The sequence below is a fragment of the Haemaphysalis longicornis genome, unplaced genomic scaffold (genome assembly GCF_048455015.1).
Source record: "Haemaphysalis longicornis isolate Haplotype H1 unplaced genomic scaffold, Haemaphysalis longicornis Haplotype H1 scaffold_3, whole genome shotgun sequence".
In the NCBI taxonomy this organism is placed as follows: domain Eukaryota; kingdom Metazoa; phylum Arthropoda; class Arachnida; order Ixodida; family Ixodidae; genus Haemaphysalis; species Haemaphysalis longicornis.
This window is the reverse complement of record NW_027526335.1, coordinates 62355407-62376958: the sequence shown is the minus strand read 5'-3', so window position 1 is coordinate 62376958 and position 21552 is coordinate 62355407. Positions and strand designations below refer to the sequence as shown.

The window sequence follows — 21552 nt, the reverse complement described above, 5'->3', positions numbered from 1 at the left end:
CGCGGGTTCGATTCCCAGCCGCGGCGGCCGCTTTTCTGATGGAGGCGAAAAGCAAAAACGCCCGTGTGTAGAGATTTCGGCGCACGATAAAGATCCCCAGGTGGTCAAAATTAATCCGGAGCCCTCCACTACGGCGCGCCTCATCGCCTGCGTTGCGTCGGCGCGTTATAAACCCTACAATCAATCAATCAATCAATCAATCAATCAATCAATCAATCAATCAATCAATCAATCATCGTCTCTTTTAAAAAAAATATTAGCAGTGGCTTAGCTCGGCTATGCCAGGATATACGTAGCGGGAGCTAAGGTTCAGCTGGTTATTCTTAGCTTTCCTGGTTGTCTATGATTAGCTTGATTATCATGCTTACTGCTGCTTGAATGACGCACACACGGTATACGCATTATGTGACACATGTATATTTATCAAGCGGCTCCGGCGCAGCGTTACCAATCGCCCCCAGAGCTAAGCTGGTTCCACAGGCGCATGCCGGTGTTGCTGCGACGCACGAGCCGTCGGTTGCACACCCTGCCACCCCTCGCATGATCATCAAGTGGGCCCGGCCGGAGCGGAGGTCGGCGAAGACGCTGGGCGCGTGGGGTGTGTGAGAGACGCCGGGCAGCGAGCAACGTTCTGTGCGCCGTGCGACGTCACTGCCCCTCGAGCATGCGCAGCACGGCTCTCCAGGAGCCACGCGAAACTGCTCAACCTCGGCCAGTGTAGCTCACGCTACAAAAACTTGTACTTGACTGAATACTCAACTCCCGTCATGAGAGCCCGTCAGGAGAGCCCATGGGAGATCTCACGGAGGATTTTTCCTCCATCGGGGTACTGTAATCGGGGAGCCTAGCACCCGGGCATAACCCGAAACTAAAAGCCACGTGATCTCGCGCCCAGCCGCTGGCTGCGGATAGCGAGAGCACGCGACTAAAGCACAGTCACGCATTTGTTGATGCATTTGTAATGTACCTTCACGCTACGCGTAGTGTGCTGACGGGACCTTCGTCGATCTATTTACGCAAGTGGTAACATATCTACACACTTTCGTTTTCACCGTAGCGACCCAATGGCAATGGCGCGCGCCACTTTTGAATTACCCGCCAGATAACGCAAGATAAGTGCACACCGAATTAAGAAAGCTAAAAAATCTCCCAATAATCCACACCAATTTAAGCTCTCAATATGAGAACGTTTTGCTTTATATTGAGTGCTAATGGGTTCTTAACCAGGCTTTTTTCGTGCACTGGTGGGCTCGTACCTATCGCTAGTGACAACAGTCAATGCTTGTTTTTGCTGTTTTTGTTTCAGCCCGGGGTTTGACTGCATGTGAACATCGGAGAGCGTGTAAACATGTAATATTTGCGCCAATGGTTCCAAACTATGAAGAAAAACAGAAGCGAAATGGTTGCTGCCGCCGTCGGTCGTTACCTGAAAGGAAGGCAGTACATGGTAAGTGCGCTCTCGATCTTTGCTTTCGGGCCCCGACTATCTGGTGTGGTCATCCAGTCGCATTCCTTTGGCGCGGCAGAATCTGCCACATTAAACACGTTAAAGTGTTCTTTGCATTGTCATAAAAAATACGGAGAGTGAACCTCGCCGTGTTGTGCACCGCAGGACTGCGATTCCTTCAAGAAGGCCGACCTGAAGCTGCAGCAAAGTGTCAACGACTTTGTGTTGAACGGAACGGTAGCATCCGAAACGGGATCAAAAAATGTTATAAGCTACAGCCCTGTAAATAAGGACGCCCAGACCGTCGAACAACAGTTCAGCAGGTAAGTTACGTCGTGTCGACTCTATGATTTCAACCTACTGCATTGCCGCGTCTGAGCCATAAAGTTTCGTGAAGAACGTATGTGTGTCGAATGGTCGGGACCAATTTTCGTCGTGCGACAGAATTCCCGTCGCTTTCACTCGCTTTCGTCGCAAGTGTGAACGGGCCGTAAAGCTCCGATATCGAGCGAAATTTTCGATATAATTCGCTGAACGTGGGTCGAAGTTCATCCAGCCGTGCAACAATTACTCTTGCCAAATTTTGGAATCCCTGGCAAATAATATGCCGTCGCTGCCCTGTTATATTTCTTGCAATACTGTCAAGCCGTTAATATCCACAACTCGTGTTTCTGATGGTTTTAGCGCACGTGTGAAACAATGTTGTGATGTCAACGTTCTCTTTGCGTGCAGGTTAAAAAGCTTCGTTGCTGATGCTTGCGAGCCCTTCAAGTCCGAGCTCACATACATCTTGTTTCCAGTATTTGTGCATTTGTACCTTGAACTCATCTGCAATGGCCACAAGGCTTCAGGTAATTCACCGTTCGTAGTATTGGTTCGAAGTACGTACGTAAATGTGCACTTCGTTTTCTAGAGCTCTGACTTCTTGACCTGCAGCTCTTAAAGAAAAAAAGTTTTGGGATATGGTCGTGCAAGGTACCCTGTCGTATGCAGCAGATTTTTCTCGAGCAGGAAATTACCAGAACATGAGAAAAAAAAAATACCCCGGGCCATATCCATTAACATGAAACCTAGGGAGGGGCAAAGCATGCAGTGAATAAGCGTGTTTTTGGCGCCTTTGCGTTTTTGCCCACGGACGTGAAACTGTATGGGGTTAGAGGTATACAGGTTTGCTGTAAAAGTCTCTTGTCTTTGAAGCACGAAGCTCATTAGCATGAGGCATAGGCGAGTATCCCGCTGTTTTTTTTAGTACGCATTACGAAGCGCTCCAGTGCGAGGCGTAAACAAGTGTCCCAGTGTTTTTTTAGTACGTGTTACGTTCTAGCACGAGGCGTAAACGAGTTTTTCAGCGTTTTAGTACCGTGACTGCACGAGACAACGCTTACGACGACGACGGGAAATGCCAACAGCCCCAGCCCCTGGTTTGGCCTCTAAAACAATATTGGCCCACTCAGGTTGCTGCTTTGAATGCATCAGTCGTAGAACTTTCTGCTCAGATTAACCTTTGGCAACCGCAGTCACTTGAAAACTTTTCTGCATGACTCTTAATTTATTTTATATGTATCTGATGATTCTACTTTAAGTTCTGTTCCTGTTCATCCCACTTGTTGTATGTACTTCAATCAATTTTTTTTAGAGACTATGCATATTCGCAGCAGTTGAAAATAATTGTTCTTTTTCGACACATTTTATGCATTTTGAAATTTCGCTTGCAGCCCAGAAATTTCATAACCGCCATCGAAGCACATTTCAATCATCTGATCAGTATAGAACGATCACGGACATGCTGCCAAGCATCACATCTGCCTCAGACGTACCATCTTATCCTCATGTCAAAGAATTCAGGTGACGTGTGCCCCCCATTTTCTTTGAATGCAATGTGCACATTTTCAAGGCCAGGATAAACCTTTGCAAAGCTCTCGTAAAATAACTGAGCTGTTTGTTGTTTTTTGTCAAGTAAAACGTTCTCATTTGACAACTTTTGCATTAAAGATTAGCTTACTAAGTTGCTTGGTTTCCTAAAAGTATTTGTTTTGTTGTCTTTTATACAAGGATGGGAAGCATTTATTCTTATTGAATTTTTTGTCTCTATAAAATACAAAACGGGTTATACTCCCATCAAATATTCTCTCTCTTTTTTCTCCCATGCAGAGAAAACAAGTATTCTGTAAAGCTCTCAGATGACAGTCTCGAGTATGTTCTAAACTTCCTCAAGGTAAGCAGTTTGAGTCTCGTTCGGTGTGCAGACTGAGCAGTCCTTTCGCTTCACTTTGCTATCTTTTTTTCAGGATGGGGACAATCTCATCTTACTTCAGATCTTCAACCTCCACATTGACATTGATGGTAAGAGTGGCGCCTTTGTTTTCTCTACTGCATCATGCCTTTGGGACATGCATTGCAGTTTTCATGTGCAACATGCTTCATATCCTTGCGTTGCGTTTGTTGTATCTTGAAAATTGAATTGTGACAATTCTGGATGCCTTTCACAAAGTTAAAGGCTTAGCTTGCAAGGATTAGAAAATGTTGAGCTTTGTGTAACAGACTATTAAAGCAATTTACAAAATTTTAAACACCTTAGAACAAACTTTGCAGTTAACTCTTTTCAACACGGCGTGTACAATTGTGCACGTGACTTTTAAGAGCATTTTTGTAATTTACAATCGTCGTTATCTCTACTTGAACCGCTCAGCTAGCATTCGCATTTCCCGCTCTACGCCGGGAAATGCGAATGCTGGCTGAGCGGTTCAAGTGGGGTTCAAGAACACCTACTGAGCGGTTCAAGAACACCTACTTGACACGCCAGATGCTCGACGCGTCAAATAGGTGTTATGGTTTTACGTTTTCTATCTAGTTAAAACATTTATTAAAGCAAAACTGAAGCTGTTACCTTAATATATAAGGGCTACAGATCACAATAATGTGTGTAGGTTTTCTATTGGCTATGGATAGGAAACGATGGTCACACTTATGATAGCATGTTTACGATTCAGACATGACCTAATTTCTTAACTACTGATGAGTTCGACTTGTCTATGCTTTTTAAGTGAAATTTTGGTCGTCAAAAACATACACAGGCAGTTTCAATTTTTTCTGACAGCTACATCCTAATGCGTGTGGCAAAAGGTTAAAGTACGATACTTCGTCACGTGGCTATATAGCTTATGCATTGTCCTGCTTGCGTAAATCCCGATCCAATTGGCTGGTGCAACACGGCAGTTTTTGTTTTTTTGTGACAGCACAGGAATTATAGAAGTATCATGCAATACAACTACACAGTTCTGAGTCCACATAGGGTACCAAGGGAGGTTTCTCCGAGAAAAGTCTCAGCTTTGGGGCAAGAAGCTTGTGCCATCATTTGCTTACAAGCAATGGTTGCTGCTGCTTCCTGTGCAACTCGCAGTACAGTTTCATCATGACAAGATGAATGGGGAGACGCAGCTTGCGGGCTCGTTGCAACATTTGGGCGCAACGCCGGCAGCAAGTAAAGGCAACAGCGCCGACACGAAGACTGCATCTTCCACCGAGCACAGCAAGGATGCCCTGTCATCACTGCGCCAGGCCATCAAGAAGGTCAAGGAAGGGGCCCCCTGCATTCCTTCCATCTGCCTGTACGCCGTCAACGACCGGCTGTCCGGGTGAGTGGCACCATGCGAGGCTTAGTTTGAGAACACGGAAGGCAAATTCTTAAAAGAGGCAACTGTTGTTAAAAAAAAATTAAAGCCGTTCCACTCAATGTGAAAGCTTTCGGAAGTGCAGAGCAGTGATTCGCCATAATGGGCTGTAGTGGCTTTATCCGCTCACTGCTACCGCCCAATACGATTCAAATTTCCCACCTTCACAGTGCTCGCGCGCCCTTTGCCTGAAACTGCGTCAGCGGGAGTTCTTTTCTTGTTGTGCTTGCTTTTCCTCCCGCACGTGCCGGCGCTGCACTGCCACTTTTTTTTCGCTTACTATTGTAAGAACCAACCCAACCAGTGTTTTTTACTAAATGAACGCGGGCACTGCCGGCTAATTACGTATATTTTGCCTGGAAGTACCTGCAGTTTTCTTTGCGCTAAACAACGGGGAGAAGGATGACGAGCGTCAGCGGTTCACGAGTTTTGATTGCTTATGACTATATAAACGGATTGACAGGCACTATGTTGGAACGCTGGCTCTACTTGTATCCAGCGAGTGAGCTACGATGAGAAGGCACGGCCCTAACGTGCTATGAACTTAAAAACAGACAATTGCGCAGCTTTCTGGACGCTTACAACTCCACATCCCATGCTGTTTTGTCCCCCTCCACTGGAGCAAGCTGATAGTTGATGAGGTGGAGACGGCTGGAGTGTCCTTCCCCTCTCTCATCCTGCTCTTATTGGTGTGAAGGTTTCCTCCTCCCCCCTTTCCGTCTAAGCAAGCAATCAAGTAAAGCAGCCACATTTCTGTTCCTTGCTTAGCTGATGGGTGTCACGCTGGTTAAAATGTTTTCTTTGTGTGAATGGGACCTCACGGTCTGCCGAGGCATATTCTTACATTACTTATTCTTCTTTCCTTCACTGCGGTAGCTCATGTTTTAGTTGAAAAGGTGCTTTATGAATTTAAACAAGTCTTTAAGAGAAGCGCTGAAATCACAGGAAATAGGAAAGTACAGGTGTGTTTGCACGGGATTTCAGCGCTTCTGTTTCAAGCAGCCATGCACACAATAGCTATGCAGCTCGTTTTCTTAAAACTTTCTTGCTGCTTCATTCAAGCTAGCTTCTTTCCCTGCAATGTTTCCTTGCTGCTTCACCGTTCCTTTATCCCTACCTTCTCGTGGCTTTGCGTGACATTGGTGTTCTGTGTTTTCTCTCCTGGCTATGCCAATGGATCAGGCTCTGCTCAGCGTCCCAGGCAGATGATGGTAGCCTCTTGGCGGGTGGCTTTGAAGATTCGTCCATTCGTCTGTGGAGCCTGCTGCCACGCCCACTTCGGAGTGAGCCAACGGAAGTGGACGTCCGGAGAGTTAGGCTTTACTGCGATGCAGACCAGACAGAGCACAGCAACTCCACAGAGGAAAAGTGCGTCCTTCGAATTTTTGCTATGTCTGCATTTTCCAAGTTAAGAGTGGAGGAATATTAGGCTGAGCATAGACATTTATGTGTTCGTTGCGGTGGGAAGGGCAGCTCAAGTTTTACTTTGCTGTTTCGCCCACTTGAATATTCTTGGCAGACTCAGTAAATCGGGGCAAAATAATACGATGTTAAGCTGGTTTTGTGCTTGGCCATAAGCGAACCATTAGAGGTTCATGGGAAGTGCAAGAATCGTCGTTCACAGCCTTCTTGATTGTGGCTACCTATGTGCTGCTTCAGCACTAAGCTATAAGATGTGAAAACTGCTGTCAGTGTCTTCCGGCTGCAGTAGTTGAACTGTGTCCAGTGGCTGAAAAGGACTTGGTTTTTTCTTCTCGTCTTCCTGCAAACAGTGACAGCAAACTGCTGCAAGGTCACAGTGGGCCCGTGTATGGCCTCGATTTCCTCCCTGGAAACGAGGTGATGTTGTCTTGCTCCGAGGACACGACAGGTGAGCCCATGCTTGCTTGCCAACGTTTTCTTAGAAATGCTCCGACTTGCTCCGAACAGGTTCCACAGCAACAGTTGTAATTTACAGCCTGCGACACTGCTCTGTGATACAGTCACAGCTGTCGCAACATCACAAAAAAAGCTGTCCTTTAATTAAGGAAAGCAGCTACAAGTCATCATGAACTTTGTCTGCTTACCTGTCTGGAATAGATGGTATTCGTTGAAAAGTTTAGCGGTCAATTTCTTCGCTTGGCAACACTGGAAACGGCCACAGATATGGCCGATGCGCCACGGACACGGCGCAGCCTAGGCCACTGCGGCCGCACGCCGAAGAAAAAAAAAATTCACAGCATATCCACGGGGTGAATGATGATGAGTGGGCGAAGCTCCTGAGGGGAAATCATCGGTAAAACCGTGACTCTTCAGTGAAAGTTCGCCCATTACATCTGTGTCCGAACGTAACGTCTAGAAAGTCTCGCTTAAACCGCGCGTCGGCACCTTGGGGCTGAGCTCTCCTGATGCGTTTTGCAGACGCCTCACGAGCTCTCACTGCATCGGGGTCTGCCTGCCGATACGCGCGCTTTCTCGCCGCTTCCCGTTCTCTGACGTTTTGGAGATCCTCTTCGCGCCGCAGCCGTGCCGCTTCGCGTACGGCAAGGTCCTCGCGCCGTTGCCGTGACGCTTGGGCCTCTCGTTCTCGAACGCTGGGATCTTGGCGACGTCGTCGCGCAGCCAGCCGACACGCTTCGGCCTCCCGCTCTCGTACGGCAGGATCTTGGCGGCGGCGTCGCGCAGCTTCACGGAGCGCCTCTGCCTCGCGGGCTCGCACATCTGCAGCCTTATCCATCGGGCGACTCCGAGCGCGCGCCAACAGCGAACGGATTTTATTACAACGCTCCCCGCCATCTAGTAAACAATCCAAGAACTAAACTAGAGGTAGCCACGCCATCTAGTAAACAATCCAAGTGCATCTTTTCATCATATACAAGTACCGCCATCTAGTAAACAATCCAAGAACTAAACTAGAGGTAGCCACGCCATCTAGTAAACAATCCAAGAACTAAACTAGAGGTGGCTACATACATACGTCGAGGATGGACAGACCCACGCCTTAAGGAGCTTCGCCCCTAAAAAGACACCGGCGTGCGTCATCTGCTCCGTTCCAATCCGATTCTAAACTGTGGCGCCAACAGAGATGTTATTAATCGCACTCACAGTGAACTCAGCGCAATACTTTGTGTTCGGCGAAGAGTTTGTAACGTGAAACACAGTCGTGTTTCACAGTCGTGCTTAGCACGGACAAGTGCCGCCATCCCGCAGAGCCCGACGTAACGATTGAGTGACGGCGCACTCACACGGTTGCATGGAGGAGATGAGGGGTGCCTGATCTGCGGGCCGTGCGCACAATGTCACCTAGCAACAGAAGCTTGGCCACAGATATGGCGGCGCACACTTGGTTGGCTGCATGCATTCCATATGTGGCAGGGTGTTCCTCAGTTTTTGCTTTTATTAAGAGAATAGCCTATTAGAGCTAGCTAGGCCTAGCAGCTGCATACGTAGATGCAGAATGTACAGAAAAGGAGCCAGGGAGGCCACCTACATCTGTTTCTGAGTATTAGGAGTGGCTGTTACAACTTGACGTGAAACCAACATTCTATGCTCGTGCTCATTTGTATCACTGTATCAATACTATCCCTGAAAAGCGCATGCCTGCCAAAAGATAAATTAAGAGATCAGCGTTTCTTGCAGGCATTGTAAGTTTCCTTGTCGAAGTGCGTTTGGAAGATCACCTGAAAATGCCGCCAGTTTGGAGTGAGATAGCATGAGCAACCCATCATGGTGTCTGACTGTTCGTTAGCAACCTGCTGCCCTGGCTGCACTGCCTTCCCCTACTGTGCAGCCGTTGGTAACCTTTAACAAATTTCAGTGCAGAACAATGGAGGAAAAACGTTCACTCCCACTATCCCCTGTTTTTTAAACAGGCACAATACCGTGTTTTCGCATGTATAACCCACCCCTGCATAAAATCCACGCCTCCACTTTCAGCCCGCCGGAAAAGAAAAAAAAAATCTGCGTACTTCCTGCACATTTGATACAGGAAAGGCTGCATCAAAGCTGCTGCTCAAGCAACACATCACATACTATGTGGACAGAAAAAGCGTATATTTAGCAGGTACAACACACTGACTGCAAGGCGAAAGTCACAATTCACTAATGAAATTCAGTTTTTAGAGTGCGCTCGTCCTTGTTTTCTCTTCCTTTTCCTTGTGTATTTTGCACAATTGCTGCCATGGAAGGCTTACGCAGTGTTACTGCGTAGGAGCTTTTCTGCACAACGTGCATTGCCATGATGCTAGACTAAAGGAAAAACCCTGCGTATTATCCGCACTTCTCCTTTGCCACTGAAATTTTCACATTTTTGGTGCAGATTATACGCGCGAAAATACGGTACCTTTTTTACTTATATTCAAGCGACGGCCACCTGACACCCTCATGCCTTTTAATGGCAAGGGGAATTGTTTCGGTGTATCTGGAGTGTGTGGCTGGTTTCTGTTTCTGCAGTATTACTGTTATGGTAAGGCCACAGGCAGCATTCGCATTTTTCTCATACTATTTTTGCTCAGTGAATAACATGTAGTCATTAAGGATTGTTGGTGTTGTATAACATGAAATTCAGTGATGCGAATTTCCAGTCGTTATGTTTTCTTGCTGCGGAGCAGGTTTTTGTGTGATTTCCGGTTGATATTTGAAACAGGCTTGTAGCATACCTTTGCTTCTTTTCCCCTTTCAGTCCGAGCGTGGAACTTGAGGACACACACCAACGTTGCCATTTATCGAGGCCACTCTTATCCAGTGTGGGACATCGATGTTGGGTATGTCAGTCCTGGCTCTTTAAGAGTTGTTGCTGCACTGCCTGAACCCGTCAGCTGGTCGTGCTACTGCACACCGAAACGTAACACTTGCAGTGTGGTGTTGCCTGGACAGGCTGAGAGACTGCTGCTTCTGACTCTCTTTTTTACTGCTGATACCCCTGTCACACGAGCACTTTCAATCACGATTGAGTCGATCCAGATCGAGCTCAATCCGGATCGGGCGCTGCTACATGGCAGCTTCAATCGCGATCGGGCCCGATCTAGCTCAAACTCAATCCTGGTTTCCCAAGCGTGATCGGACGAAAGCGGTGATACTCTCGCCCCCGCTGGCTAATGGCACAGAAGGTGACAACTTCAACTAACACCAGAAATTGTATCAAATAACTTGACTCAAATAAGCATGCAGTAACATTTATATGGTTACGTATACCTACGACCGCGCGAAGTTACCAAACACTGGCCGCGAAGTACACTTTTGGCACCGTCTGGTGTACGTGAGTGCAAGCGGTGCAACTTCTCAATCGGGGTTGAAACGTGCCGTGTAGCAGCGGCGGTGTGTTGAGCGCGCTTGAAAAGTCAGTTGCACTTCACTTCAGTCCAGATTGAAAGTGCCCTTGTGACAGGCGTATTATTCAGTATTGTGCTGGTCCCTGTTCAATGCCCATTTCCCTTCCATGCTGGGGAACTATTTTGAATGTGAAAATTTCCTTTGTATGAGAAAATTTTCCTTTGCATCGCATGATTTTGATGCATTGCGAAGTGAATGTTGCTACACTGATATCGCACCTCCCAGTTCCAGCATGCTAGTGTGCGAGATGCGATGTGGAATCCTTGAAACTTTAGTGTATCTCGTTAGGCACCTGTCTGATGCTGGCTGTGGGGCATTTGCAGGCCTCTGGGGCTTTACTTTGCCACGGCGTCAAAGGACACCACGGCAAAGATTTGGACTCTGGAGCGCACCTACCCACTCAGGATGCTGGCGGGTCACAACATGGATGTTGACGTGAGGATGCCGCCGCTACTGTTTTAGTGCAAGTAGTACAGGCGCGCTGCGCTGGCCTCAATTTAGAGCTGCGGAGGAAAGTTTGACATCCACCTCATTGCAGCCATACGGCTACAAAGGGAAGCTATACAGCTTTCTCAGAAACTTTGCAGATGAAGAAAAATTCGTCCTGGTCCGGGATTCGAACCCGGCACCACTGCGTAACTGGAGCAGCCACTCTACTAACTAAGCTAACCAGGAGGCTAGTTGTTCGTAGCGCGAGAACGAATTGATCAACAACTCGAAGGGAAGGACGGGTGTTAATCGACCAAATTTAGGGGAAATATATCCAAGGTGAAGTAAGTTTCTGCAAAGGAGAGTTTGACATCTACTTCATCGCAGCCATACGGCTACAGAGGAAAGCTATTGAGCAATTTAGAGCTGTAAGAATTTTATTTTTAGATGAATTGTAAATTGGAGCTAGGTCAATTTCAACTGATGTAGAAAAAAATAGAAAATAAGCTTGTGATTTGGTTTACTCTTTGGAAGATATACAACTGTAAGGTGGACAGAAAATTATGCTTCAAAGTACCTAGCCTGTCTCCTACAGCAGTGGCTGTAGTCAAAGTGACTTGCTCTCACACTAAAGACGCTCGGGTATTACATTTAAAGAGACACTAAAGTGTAGAAACAAGTTGGCTTGTATCGGTATAGTACAGAGGCTGAAATACGAATTGCCAGCCTTATTGATTTATTTTGAAGCAAACAAGACTTCATTGGTGGTTGAACAAAATCCAAGAGAGCTACGAAAGGGGCTATCTTTCAGTTAAAACAAGAAGTTATTCAACCCCAGCGTCTCTTCAAGCGTCTCTGTTGTGCGTTTGACTTTCATGCACACCCCTAGTGCAGTGCAGAGGAGCGAAATGAATTGCAGGTGCTGTGCTAAGAGTGCTGTGCATCTGTGCGCGCATGCACTGTGGCAAAGCCAACGGTTGTGCATCACCACCACTTTATTGGAGAGGCAGAAAGGAAAAGGGAGAGGTTTTCTGTGCAGCCAAGGCTTCACAGATTCCTCACATCACAACCACCCCCCTCTTCCTCCGTGTTGCATTCGAAGTAAGATCGCCATCGTATGAAGTGGCATCCAGCAGTGTGTTTCTGCCCGCTGTTTAGTAATAGCGTCCTCGATAAGCCCACACCGGGCCTTCACCCGAAACCGGCGCTGTGCACAGTGCTCCACGATGGTGCACACTGGCATGAGGCGATGATCGAGGACAAACTGAGTGGTTCTACACTAGCGCCATCTCTTGGACTGTGAGAGCAACTCATGAAAACGTTGACAAGTTGCAATAAAACAGCTCAATGACACAGCGCTGTTGCAAACTGATGTTTATTGAAAGCCACCACACAACCTATGACCCTCACACTTGCGAAACAACGTACTCCTACTAGACAGCCACCTGCAAGCTGCTTCTCATCTTCCCAACAAAACAACGCGAGCACCTGCAGTCAGGCCTGGGCCATGGCAAAATATGTAGGCTGTTCGTGGTCTAGGCTCTCCAGTGACTGTGCGTGATACTGCAGTTGAGCAAAAAGAATGCAAAGCTTTAATAATTACTCCTATTGGCTGGCCATGCAGCCTTCTTTGCAGTAAGCGAAGTTCCTACATGGCACATAATGTTTGTATGCTTGTATGCAATCTCCTGCCGTTGTTAGCACCTGTTCTGAGCCCGTCGCATCAATGTCTGATGAATACGCGAGCAGCTCATCCTCATCAGCAACAATATACACCTGTTTCCACCTTCATACGAGTGTGTCAAGGCGCCGTCGCAGCAGCAGAAGCCGGAGGAAACCACTTTGCTGGCGCCGTTCAGGATGCATCTTGGTACTGCACCCCGGCGATCTGTCGACTCTTTTGGTGTGTGACCGGGCAACCGAAAATTGCTCCACGACGGTGTGCCCCAGTTTATGAAAGACAGATGGTGTGCACCGGTGCGGTTTATCGAGGATGAAAAGGCGCACTGGTGCGCCCCTGTGCGCATCGATGCAGATTATTGTGGATGCTACTAGTTGCAGTGTAATGTGGAAAACAGAGGCCGCCCAGCACTGTACCACCACTGGTGCTCTCATGTGAAGTCTGGCAGAGTTTCGTTTAGTGGCATAATTTTGTTGCGAGCAGTTGTCAGCGATTTTATGCTCTGCCGTCAGCACTGTTAACTCCGAAAGCAAATGGCTATGCTTCTAAAGAGATATCCATGGTGAGCATGGCTAAACACATTTGAAGCTGGGTTTGTGAGCTTGTGTGCAATAATGATGTGACAGGAACGTTGCCGGGGGCACTGTTTTCTGCCGTGGCGATAGCTCCTGCTTACCCCCGTGTGATAGGCATAGCGATGCACTGGAAGTTCGTTGTTATGGAAATTTGATCCATTGCCAAGTTAGAGGATTTGAGCTCACTGCCCTTAAAAAATGTTATCTCGTAGTGATTGCAACTTCTCTTGGGTAGCGCAAGCTCGTGAACATTTCTTGAAGCAATCTGAAGCAGTTGGAATGAACTGTCGGTTCCCCCCTGGCCTCCCTCGCAGTGCGTCAAGTTCCACCCAAACAGCAACTACGTGGCGACGGGCTCGAGTGACCGGTGCCTGAGGCTGTGGTCGGTGCAGGATGGCCGGGTGGTCCGCAGCCTGCCAGCGCACCGGGGAACCATCTTTGCTCTCGCCTTCTCACCCGACGGGCAGCTGCTTGCCTCGGCCGGTGAGACGGGGAGCGTGTCTGTGGGGGGTGAGGGAAGTGGGGGGGAAGGGACACTGCCCATTTCTTGTCCTGTGCTTTGTGTGCTTTCCTTTAGTGCTCGTGTAATACAGGGGGGGACATATCGGCGCCCGGTCAACTGAAGTGGTGGTTCATGAAGTGAAAATACCAATTTGCAAAGCAAATCAATGCTTTGTATCATAATTCAAGAACGTGCCTTATTAATAGAATGGTATCTTCGCTACGGTGAGTTAATTTAGAGCCAGCGGGTACTACAACTGAAGTGATGAAAGAGTGAGATAGTTCAAGGTGGCACACCAAAAGCTTCTCAATACAGTCAAACCCGATTATAACGAACTCAGGTAGCGCAAACCATGCTATTTGCTATTGTTATGAGGTTGGTGAAAGAGTCCTGGCGTATTAAGACTTATTTACAGGTTATATACACAAGTCACAGAAGGGGAAATCACAGTGGTAGCTGGCTTGTGATCGATAGCGCACCTCGTCTTCCTCTACTTCTCCAGCATCAGCTCCTCTCCTGCTTCATCTTCATCCCTCATACGCACGCATCCATCTTGCCTCGGAACACAACCCCCCCAGGAAAAGCACCGTCCCGGTGCTGAGGAGGAGACAGGAGACTTAGCTGGTTGTAGGACTTCAGGTGGGCGACGTGGACGAATGTCCATTTGTTGGTGACCAGAGGACCCCGAGGGAAGCGCAGGGGAATTTCGTACGTCACGTCAGTGACCTGGCTTAGCACACGGTATGGGCCAGTGTAGCACGAAAGCTGTTTTCCGGACAACCCTGTTCCGTGGCAAGGCGACCATGGGAGGATGAGGGCCCCAGGAGCATTGCTGACACTGCAGTGGCGGCAATCATAGCGAGTTTTCCTGGGATATTTGGGATTATGAGAGTTCAGCTTGGGCGGCCTGCCATGCAAGTTGGGCCTGTGTGATAGCCTCATGGGTGTATTCTGTTTGTTTTGGGAAGCAAGGTGTCCCATTGGCAACGTGGGCTCCCATCCATAGATGAGATAGAAAGGGGAGAGTCCCGTTGGGTCGTGGCGGGACGAGTTGTATGCAAATGTTACGTACGGCAATGCGTGGACCCAATCTCGGTGGTCAGCTGACACTATATATCGAACAAAAACAAATCAGTTGCGAAAATACACGCGAAACATATTCCTTTATAATGAAGTTCGCATCTGATATATCAAACTCGGCAGGCCTAGAATTGCATTGTCTCGGAGTGATAATTGAGTTGTTGATTGGCCGTGGTTGAGGTGTTGAGCCTCGCATGGAGCGACGTGACACCCGGCACTTTCCGTAACTGTTTCCGACACGTGGGACTCACGACGAAACCTGCCCAATCAGTGAGTCCAGACCGAGATGGCAGCATCAGCGAGCTGTGCGAAGAGTTCACCAACGTTCCCGATGCTGTGCCGAAAGAAGTGTCCAAGCGTCCTTCGCAGATATTCTGAGTGTCGACGACGATCTTGCCGTCATTGTGAGCCCCTCAGACACGGGCACCGTCGCCGATGTCATGGCAGCTGGTGCTTCTGAAAGCACTGAAGAGGCAGAGGATGTCGCGAGTTAAAGCCGTCCGACACTTAATGAAGCAGTCGACTCGATGTGCTCTGCCAATACTGCTTCAATATTGAAGGACATGGACTCGAACGGGTGCAAACGTTGTCTCATGCTAGTTGGTGCCGCCAAAACGAAAGTGAAAGCAACAATCACCACTTTTTTGCGAAGTAGGCAGTTAAGTAGCTTTAAATGCATTGTTTTGTGTATGGTAATGGCATACTTTATTGTGTTCGTTTCTGTATGCGGAAATGGTGGGAAGTGGGGGGGAGTCTGGTCTATTGAGAACTTGTAACAAAAAACTCATTATAGGCGGGTTTGGCTATATCGAACTATTGGATATATTGAATTAATCTCTGTGCATATTACAGTTCCCTACAACCGGGTTTGACTGTATCAGTGTGTTGTGGTGGCATCTTTGATACACACAATCACTTGTGAGCATCGTTACAATACCCTAGTTGCTGCTTCTGCGTGATGTGTTCTATTCAGAGGTCTCACTTGTACAGACTGGAGGCCATATCAGAAGCAGGCAGCCGTGTTTAGGCACTCATTATCCCACATCACACACTTGGTTGTGTCAGGTCGGGCTGAATTCTGAGTTGTGTCCGTCTCAAAAGGGCCTGTATTGAGTGATGCCATTGCAGAGGTTGCACACTACCCCTGGTAATTCCAGCTTTCATTTCATCTCATCTATGCAGAAGTTTCTTGCACTCAGTGTGAACACCTTTAAGTTAGATACACCTTGGAATTTCACCCCAGGTGGCTAGTTGACAACAGAGTCGGAGACGGAGACCAATTGGAAAAATAAAAACAATTTAGGATCAGAACGCAGGGTAAACTACAGGACAAATTTACCTAGTTCATTTAGTTGGCCTTCCGACAAAGAGCTGGTAGTGAAGTTTCTGTGCCAGGAGTTGCACTTGCCGTGCTCTGTTTGCCAACACTATGCTGCACTGTCAAAGCTGGGAATTCTGTTGACAACAGCACTTTTCAGAAGTAATGGTGAGGCACATAGCCTGCTTGCTCTTCATACAGCGGTGCAGTTGTTGTGGAGGAACCTGATGTATTTGTACCTCAGCTCCCCTCTTTGGTTGACACTAGCCGTTGCCTTACCTGCAGAGCACGAATTTAGTGAAGCGTTGCGCATGCCTAGGGCACATGCTTCTGAATTTGGTGCTGTGTCTGTGCACATGCCGCAGTGTCTGTGCACATGCACATGTCTCAGGGAATGATCAGCTGTGAATCACAAGTTGCGTAGTGTTACCGAAAGCTCGGCCTACACGAAGCATTCCCAAGTGCAGTCTGTTTTCATGTCTCTCACTTGCTGGTTGCATAACGGGGCGGTCTTAGTTGATATGTCTTGGTAGTCTATGTTTAAAACGCCCTGCTTGCAAGCTCCGACCGACCGTCCGTCTTGGGACCATCCGTCTTGGTGCAGGTGAGGATCGCAGGATCAAAGTGTGGGACCTGGGCAGTGCGTCCGTCCTGAAGGAGCTGCGAGGCCACACGGACTCAGTGTACAGCCTCTCGTTCAGCCGCGATGGCTCCGTGCTTGCCTCGGGCGGCGCCGAGCCCCTGGTGCACCTGTGGGACCTGCGGCGGGCCACGGCGGCTTCCTCCTCGCCAGGGTTCGTTTGTTGGCAGTTTTTTAAATCTTTCTTGGGCTACTTAATCGCAGAAATTTTGGTCTGTCTGTATGTCTGTCTGTCTGTCTGTGATTCGATTCAGCCACCCGGCCAAAGTGAAACGGAAGATGCGCAATAGGTTTATATACCCACAGCAATATCTAATCACGCAAGTCCACTGGCAATGTTCATACTTGTCAACATTGTTGAACAAGAACAAGACATTACGCAAATATAAGGCAGAAAAATGAATACGTACGTGATATTTGCAGTGTTCCTTTATTAAATAGATGCTTGATTTTCAAATGAAATACTACATTCACTGCAGAAAAAAACATTCACTCCGCCGTCGCCTGCTGTTGCCCGCGCCACTATAGCTTCTGACGGCATTTTAAGAAATCAGACGGCAACAGTAACAAAAGGTTCCACTAGATAGGTTCCACGTTCCGCTTGGAACGCACGTGGAGTAGGGCAACAGGGTTCTATAAACACGGGAGTAAGGGGCCTCGATTCACGCGCGTCTCCGCCATACGGCAGCGCTGGCATCGAGGCACCCGGCCTGAAGCAGTGGAATGCAGTAAATTTAAATTGACTTGAGTAGTCCTCTAGCGTATTATCTTGGGAGGAACGACATGGGAGAGGAACAGCATGAGAGTGAGTGGGAAAGAAAAGGGAGGCGTTTACTTGGCAGCGGCGCCAGTCGACTATCATCTTTCGTCGACATTTGCAATGAAAGGAGCAGATACGCAGCCTTTTTTTTGTTTGTTTGTTTGCTTTGCCACAGCATTTGTTTGTTGGCACAGCTCATTTGTTGCAACAGCCGCAACTTAACCGCCGTATGCCTGGCAAAAGATTCTCGAGGCATCTGTGCACCACAAAGAGCTAGACCTAACATAACTTTTTTTTGTGAAATTTGGAATAACAGAAACATTCCTAAAGCATTCCTAAAAAGCACTAAAATCTCTATTTACAAATTGTTAAGGATACTGCAGAAAAAATAATGTAGGCAGGCCTAAATGCCCTGTGTGGGGACTGTACTTAGATAACAAGCACTGCCTTCGGGAACTGCCCTGTGGCAGCAGAGACAGTAACAAAAAAAAAAAAAAGCCATCCCACTGAATGTGAAAGCTGTCAGAAGTGCAGAGCAGTGATTTGCCATAATGGGCTGCAGCGCCGTTATCCACTCACTGCTACCACCCAATGCAGTTCTAGTTTCCCACCTTCGCAGTGCTCGCGCGCCCCCTGCCTGAGACTGCACTAGCGGGGGTTCTGTTCTTTTTGTGCTCGCTTTTCCTCCCACACGTGCCGGCGTTGCGCTGCCATTTTTGTTCGCTTGCTATTGTAAAAACCAACCCAACGAGCGTTCCTAAATAAATGAACGCGGGCACTACCGGTTAATTGCGTATGTTTTGCCTCAAATGTACCTGCAGTTTTCTTTGCGTTGAACAATGGGGAGATGTATGACAAGTTCCAGTGGTTCACCCATTTCAAATGCTTATGACCGTATAAACCACTTGGCTTTCGAAGCCTCTGGGTTATGCCGCGACGATGGAACGCCGTCTGGAGACCTACTTGGGTCCAGCGAGTGAGCTACAACGACAAGGCGAGCCCCTAAAGTGCTCTGCACTTAAAACGGCAAGGGGGAATTTGCGGCACTCTTAAACCCCGAACTTGGGAGGCATTAACCAATTCTGCCTAAAGCACTGAATGGAACATTACTCCTGACTTCCCCTCCCTTCTTGCCTTAAGACGTGCTATTGGTGTAGGTTGGGTTTAGATTTGTATGCAGTTTTGTGTCTTGGCATCAACCTGTTGGATCTACTTTCACATCTTAATGGCACATTCCCACTGGCGATTTGTCTCGTCGCGCGACGGCGCGAGTCCTTGCGATGAGGCCTTGAGGTGGTGTTCGCACTTGCGATGAGCGATGATGCGACTGCGTTCAGCGCAGCTGCTTCCCGACTTGTACATACGACCTCGTTGGTGCGTCAACCATTCGAAGTCAAAGAATACGCGACAAAAGCAGGTAGAAATCAAACTAAAACACATGCTACTAACCTGGAGCAATGCCGAAAACATTTGCGGGTTGCGGGAGGAGCAGAAAATAACAAACTCAAGAAGGCTCTTTTCAACATATTATTGCACGAAGAAATGCACACGCTTGCTTTAACGCCACAACACCCGCATCACGGCCCACAAATGTCGCTTCTTTTTTCACAGGTGCAAAGTTCTGACGCCACCGAACTCTACGCATGTTTACCAGTCGCCGATATAACGATGAGGCTGCAAGTCAACCTACCGTCTCGCTGTCCACCTAGCTCTATACAATGATTACTTGCTTTTACAATCCATACACGCTTCTTCACACTGATGAGTTCCACGCTATTCGTTGATTAGTGCACGCGTACGCTGAAGCCACTGACCAAAGAACCGATGCACACGGGAAGTTGCTTGCCGGCCCGACCCGGCGGGTACAGCGATAGCGGGCCAAGCGCCTGGCCGAGCGAGCCAGCGGCGGTGGCGGCGGCGGCTCGTCCTCGCCCGCCCGCCCGCAGCGTTTGCATACCGGATGTAAAGAAATGTTTCGTTTCCGGCTACGTCAGCCTACTCCGCGGCCATGATTGGCTTACCGGTTTTGCGGGGCCGTCGTGCGACGAGAAAATTCGGACCGAGAGCGATCGGCTCCGCCGTGGCAAAACGCCGAAAAGCGACGGCCGGCTCGTCGCTTTTCGTCGCGCGACGAGGCGCATCGCCAGTGGGAATGTGCCTTAAAACGGTGTAGCTGGGGAAGGATGTACTTTGAGCACATACAACTACTACTACTACTTTGTTCTGTAATTGCAAAAGTGTGTTTGTTGCCAAGTTCCTCTCTTTGAATGAGGTGCTTGTTATTGCCGTGGTTGTGGTGGTCAACTGTCTGCTGGCATACTAAAAGCCCTGTTGTAGAACAGTTGCACCTTGTAGTCAGTTGTGCTTTGCTAATAACCATGTGCACAAGTTGAGAAAGTGGTGAACTTTCTGTTTATTTTGTAGCCAGCCCGGATGCTTTCTTGTCGCAATTTATCGCTCATGCAAGCCAGCTTGTCCCGTCGTTTTCTTGTGTGTCCTGTGTTTTCCGCTGATTTTTAATCCATTCAAACACCCATTAATGCTGCCCATCGCTTCTCAACACTTGCGCAGTGACACCGACACCAACGGCCACATGTCACCAGAGCACCTGGCGAGCTTCCCCACATTCACATCCGCGCTTCACATGGTCCGCTACGCACCCCGCAACCTTCTCACCCTCGCCGGATCCGCAGCTGCCGGCTACGCCAACGACATCTCCATTTCCTGAACCGACAGACTTGTTCCCCTGTGTGCCTAAAGGCAGTCTCGACTCTCTACCGTCGTGTCTCACGAGTGCCCAGGTGTCTTGTGCGTCCCTCCCTTTATCCCTTCGGAGTGCTTAAGAGCCCAGTTGTCACGGACAAAGACTTCGCCACAAGGTGCCTGTGCTCATTAAAGAGAGGGCGAATGAGACTTCCACAGTGTCGGTGTTGCCATGCCTCCTATAAACAGTTGTGGAACACCATCAGTGTCATCTTCAGTTGGTGGATGTCCACACCAGGAAGAGGGATTATCTGAGGGGCACTTCCCTATACCGCATCAGACCCTTACTCACTGTTTTCCATTCCCTCTGCCTTTCGGCAGTTTGGGTGCTGCCCTTGTGGCCTCCGCTGACCTCGCTCTTCGATTTAGGAAGGGTCCAACTGTCTTAAAATTTTCATTGTTCAGTTTGTCTCGAAGGTGACTGCACCAGTTTGCAAAGTGTGCGGTTTACCAAGTTTGCACGTGTTGCATATGTCGTTAACTACGCTCTGCCACCTTCCGGGCTTAGGCATGCCAGTCTTTGCCAAGCAACAAACATTCGTCCATACATTCATTCAAGGCAGCTGCTTGGAATGTGCCGAATGCGTAAATAACGTCGACAGAGCCCCTATAGAAAACCGTGTCAATTGTGTCGTCTGATATACTCGACCACGGAAACAGAGACACAGCCAAGCATTGGTGCTTAGGCTTTACACTGGTGCTTACGAGCCAGCTACCAGTACAAAGATTTTACAGAGAGAGTGCAAAGATTACGGTACCATGATACACCTGTTCTTGTGAAGTGAATGATCCAATGATACCAGGTTCGACTAATAAAACAACTTTAAACAACTGTATAAACTTCCAGGCAGCCCTGAACAGTAGTAAACAGTGGGATTGTGGGACCATTGTGGGCTTCTAAAGCAGGGCAATGGTCCTGGGAAATCGCTGCAGCTCATGCTTTAATATGTGTGCCTTAAAGCACATTATGGTTTGTTTTACTCGCTAAGAACACCCCATAGCACCACCAAGTTCCACATATTATAGTTGAGAGTGGAGTTGCAGAACATACGTAGTCCCTTGCCATTTTTATTTTCATGCAGATGTGTGGTGCTGGAAAACCTGCACAAAATTCATGATGGCATAAGAGTGTTTGGGAAGGCTCGCCTACTTCCAAGATTCAAATACATGGGATTCTGTAAGAGTACATCCCGCAAAACTGCTGTGGCTGTATCCTAAAAATAAATATATCTTAAAGTCAATTACATCATGATTGGCCTTTCAGACTACTATATACAATGAATCACTAATTTGAATTTGTGGATAATACGAACTGTGTTTGGGCCCGCCAAGCCTCCATAGAAGTCTGTGTATAAAAAAAGTGGCTGACAATTACG

The 21552-nt window shown here is 48.1% G+C and overlaps 2 protein-coding genes across 2 annotated transcripts in view; one reads left to right on the top strand and one right to left on the bottom strand.

Moving 5' to 3' along the window:
- Positions 1 to 21552, bottom strand: part of LOC144174532 (uncharacterized) — a 598699-nt gene that overhangs the window by 553435 nt on the left and 23712 nt on the right. The window lies entirely within an intron of this gene.
- LOC144174531 (TAF5-like RNA polymerase II p300/CBP-associated factor-associated factor 65 kDa subunit 5L) lies at positions 1269 to 21417 on the top strand. Its single transcript, XM_077703281.1, has 14 exons — positions 1269 to 1447; positions 1613 to 1770; positions 2180 to 2298; positions 3163 to 3292; positions 3599 to 3662; positions 3736 to 3790; positions 4848 to 5082; positions 6301 to 6486; positions 6891 to 6988; positions 9779 to 9860; positions 10752 to 10863; positions 13428 to 13596; positions 16618 to 16807; positions 19985 to 21417. Exons 1-14 carry the CDS (start codon positions 1379 to 1381, stop codon positions 20139 to 20141), a joined length of 1824 nt encoding a protein of 607 aa, XP_077559407.1. The 5' UTR covers positions 1269 to 1378; the 3' UTR covers positions 20142 to 21417.

Coding starts and splice junctions, on each gene's coding strand:
- LOC144174531 (XM_077703281.1), top strand. CDS start 1,379: ATGAAGAAAAACAGAAGCGAAATGGTTGCTGCCGCCGTCGGTCGTTAC. Junction 3,663..3,735: donor ATGTTCTAAACTTCCTCAAG/GTAAGCAGTTTG, acceptor TCTTTTTTTCAG/GATGGGGACAATCTCATCTT. Junction 6,487..6,890: donor AGCAACTCCACAGAGGAAAA/GTGCGTCCTTCG, acceptor TCCTGCAAACAG/TGACAGCAAACTGCTGCAAG.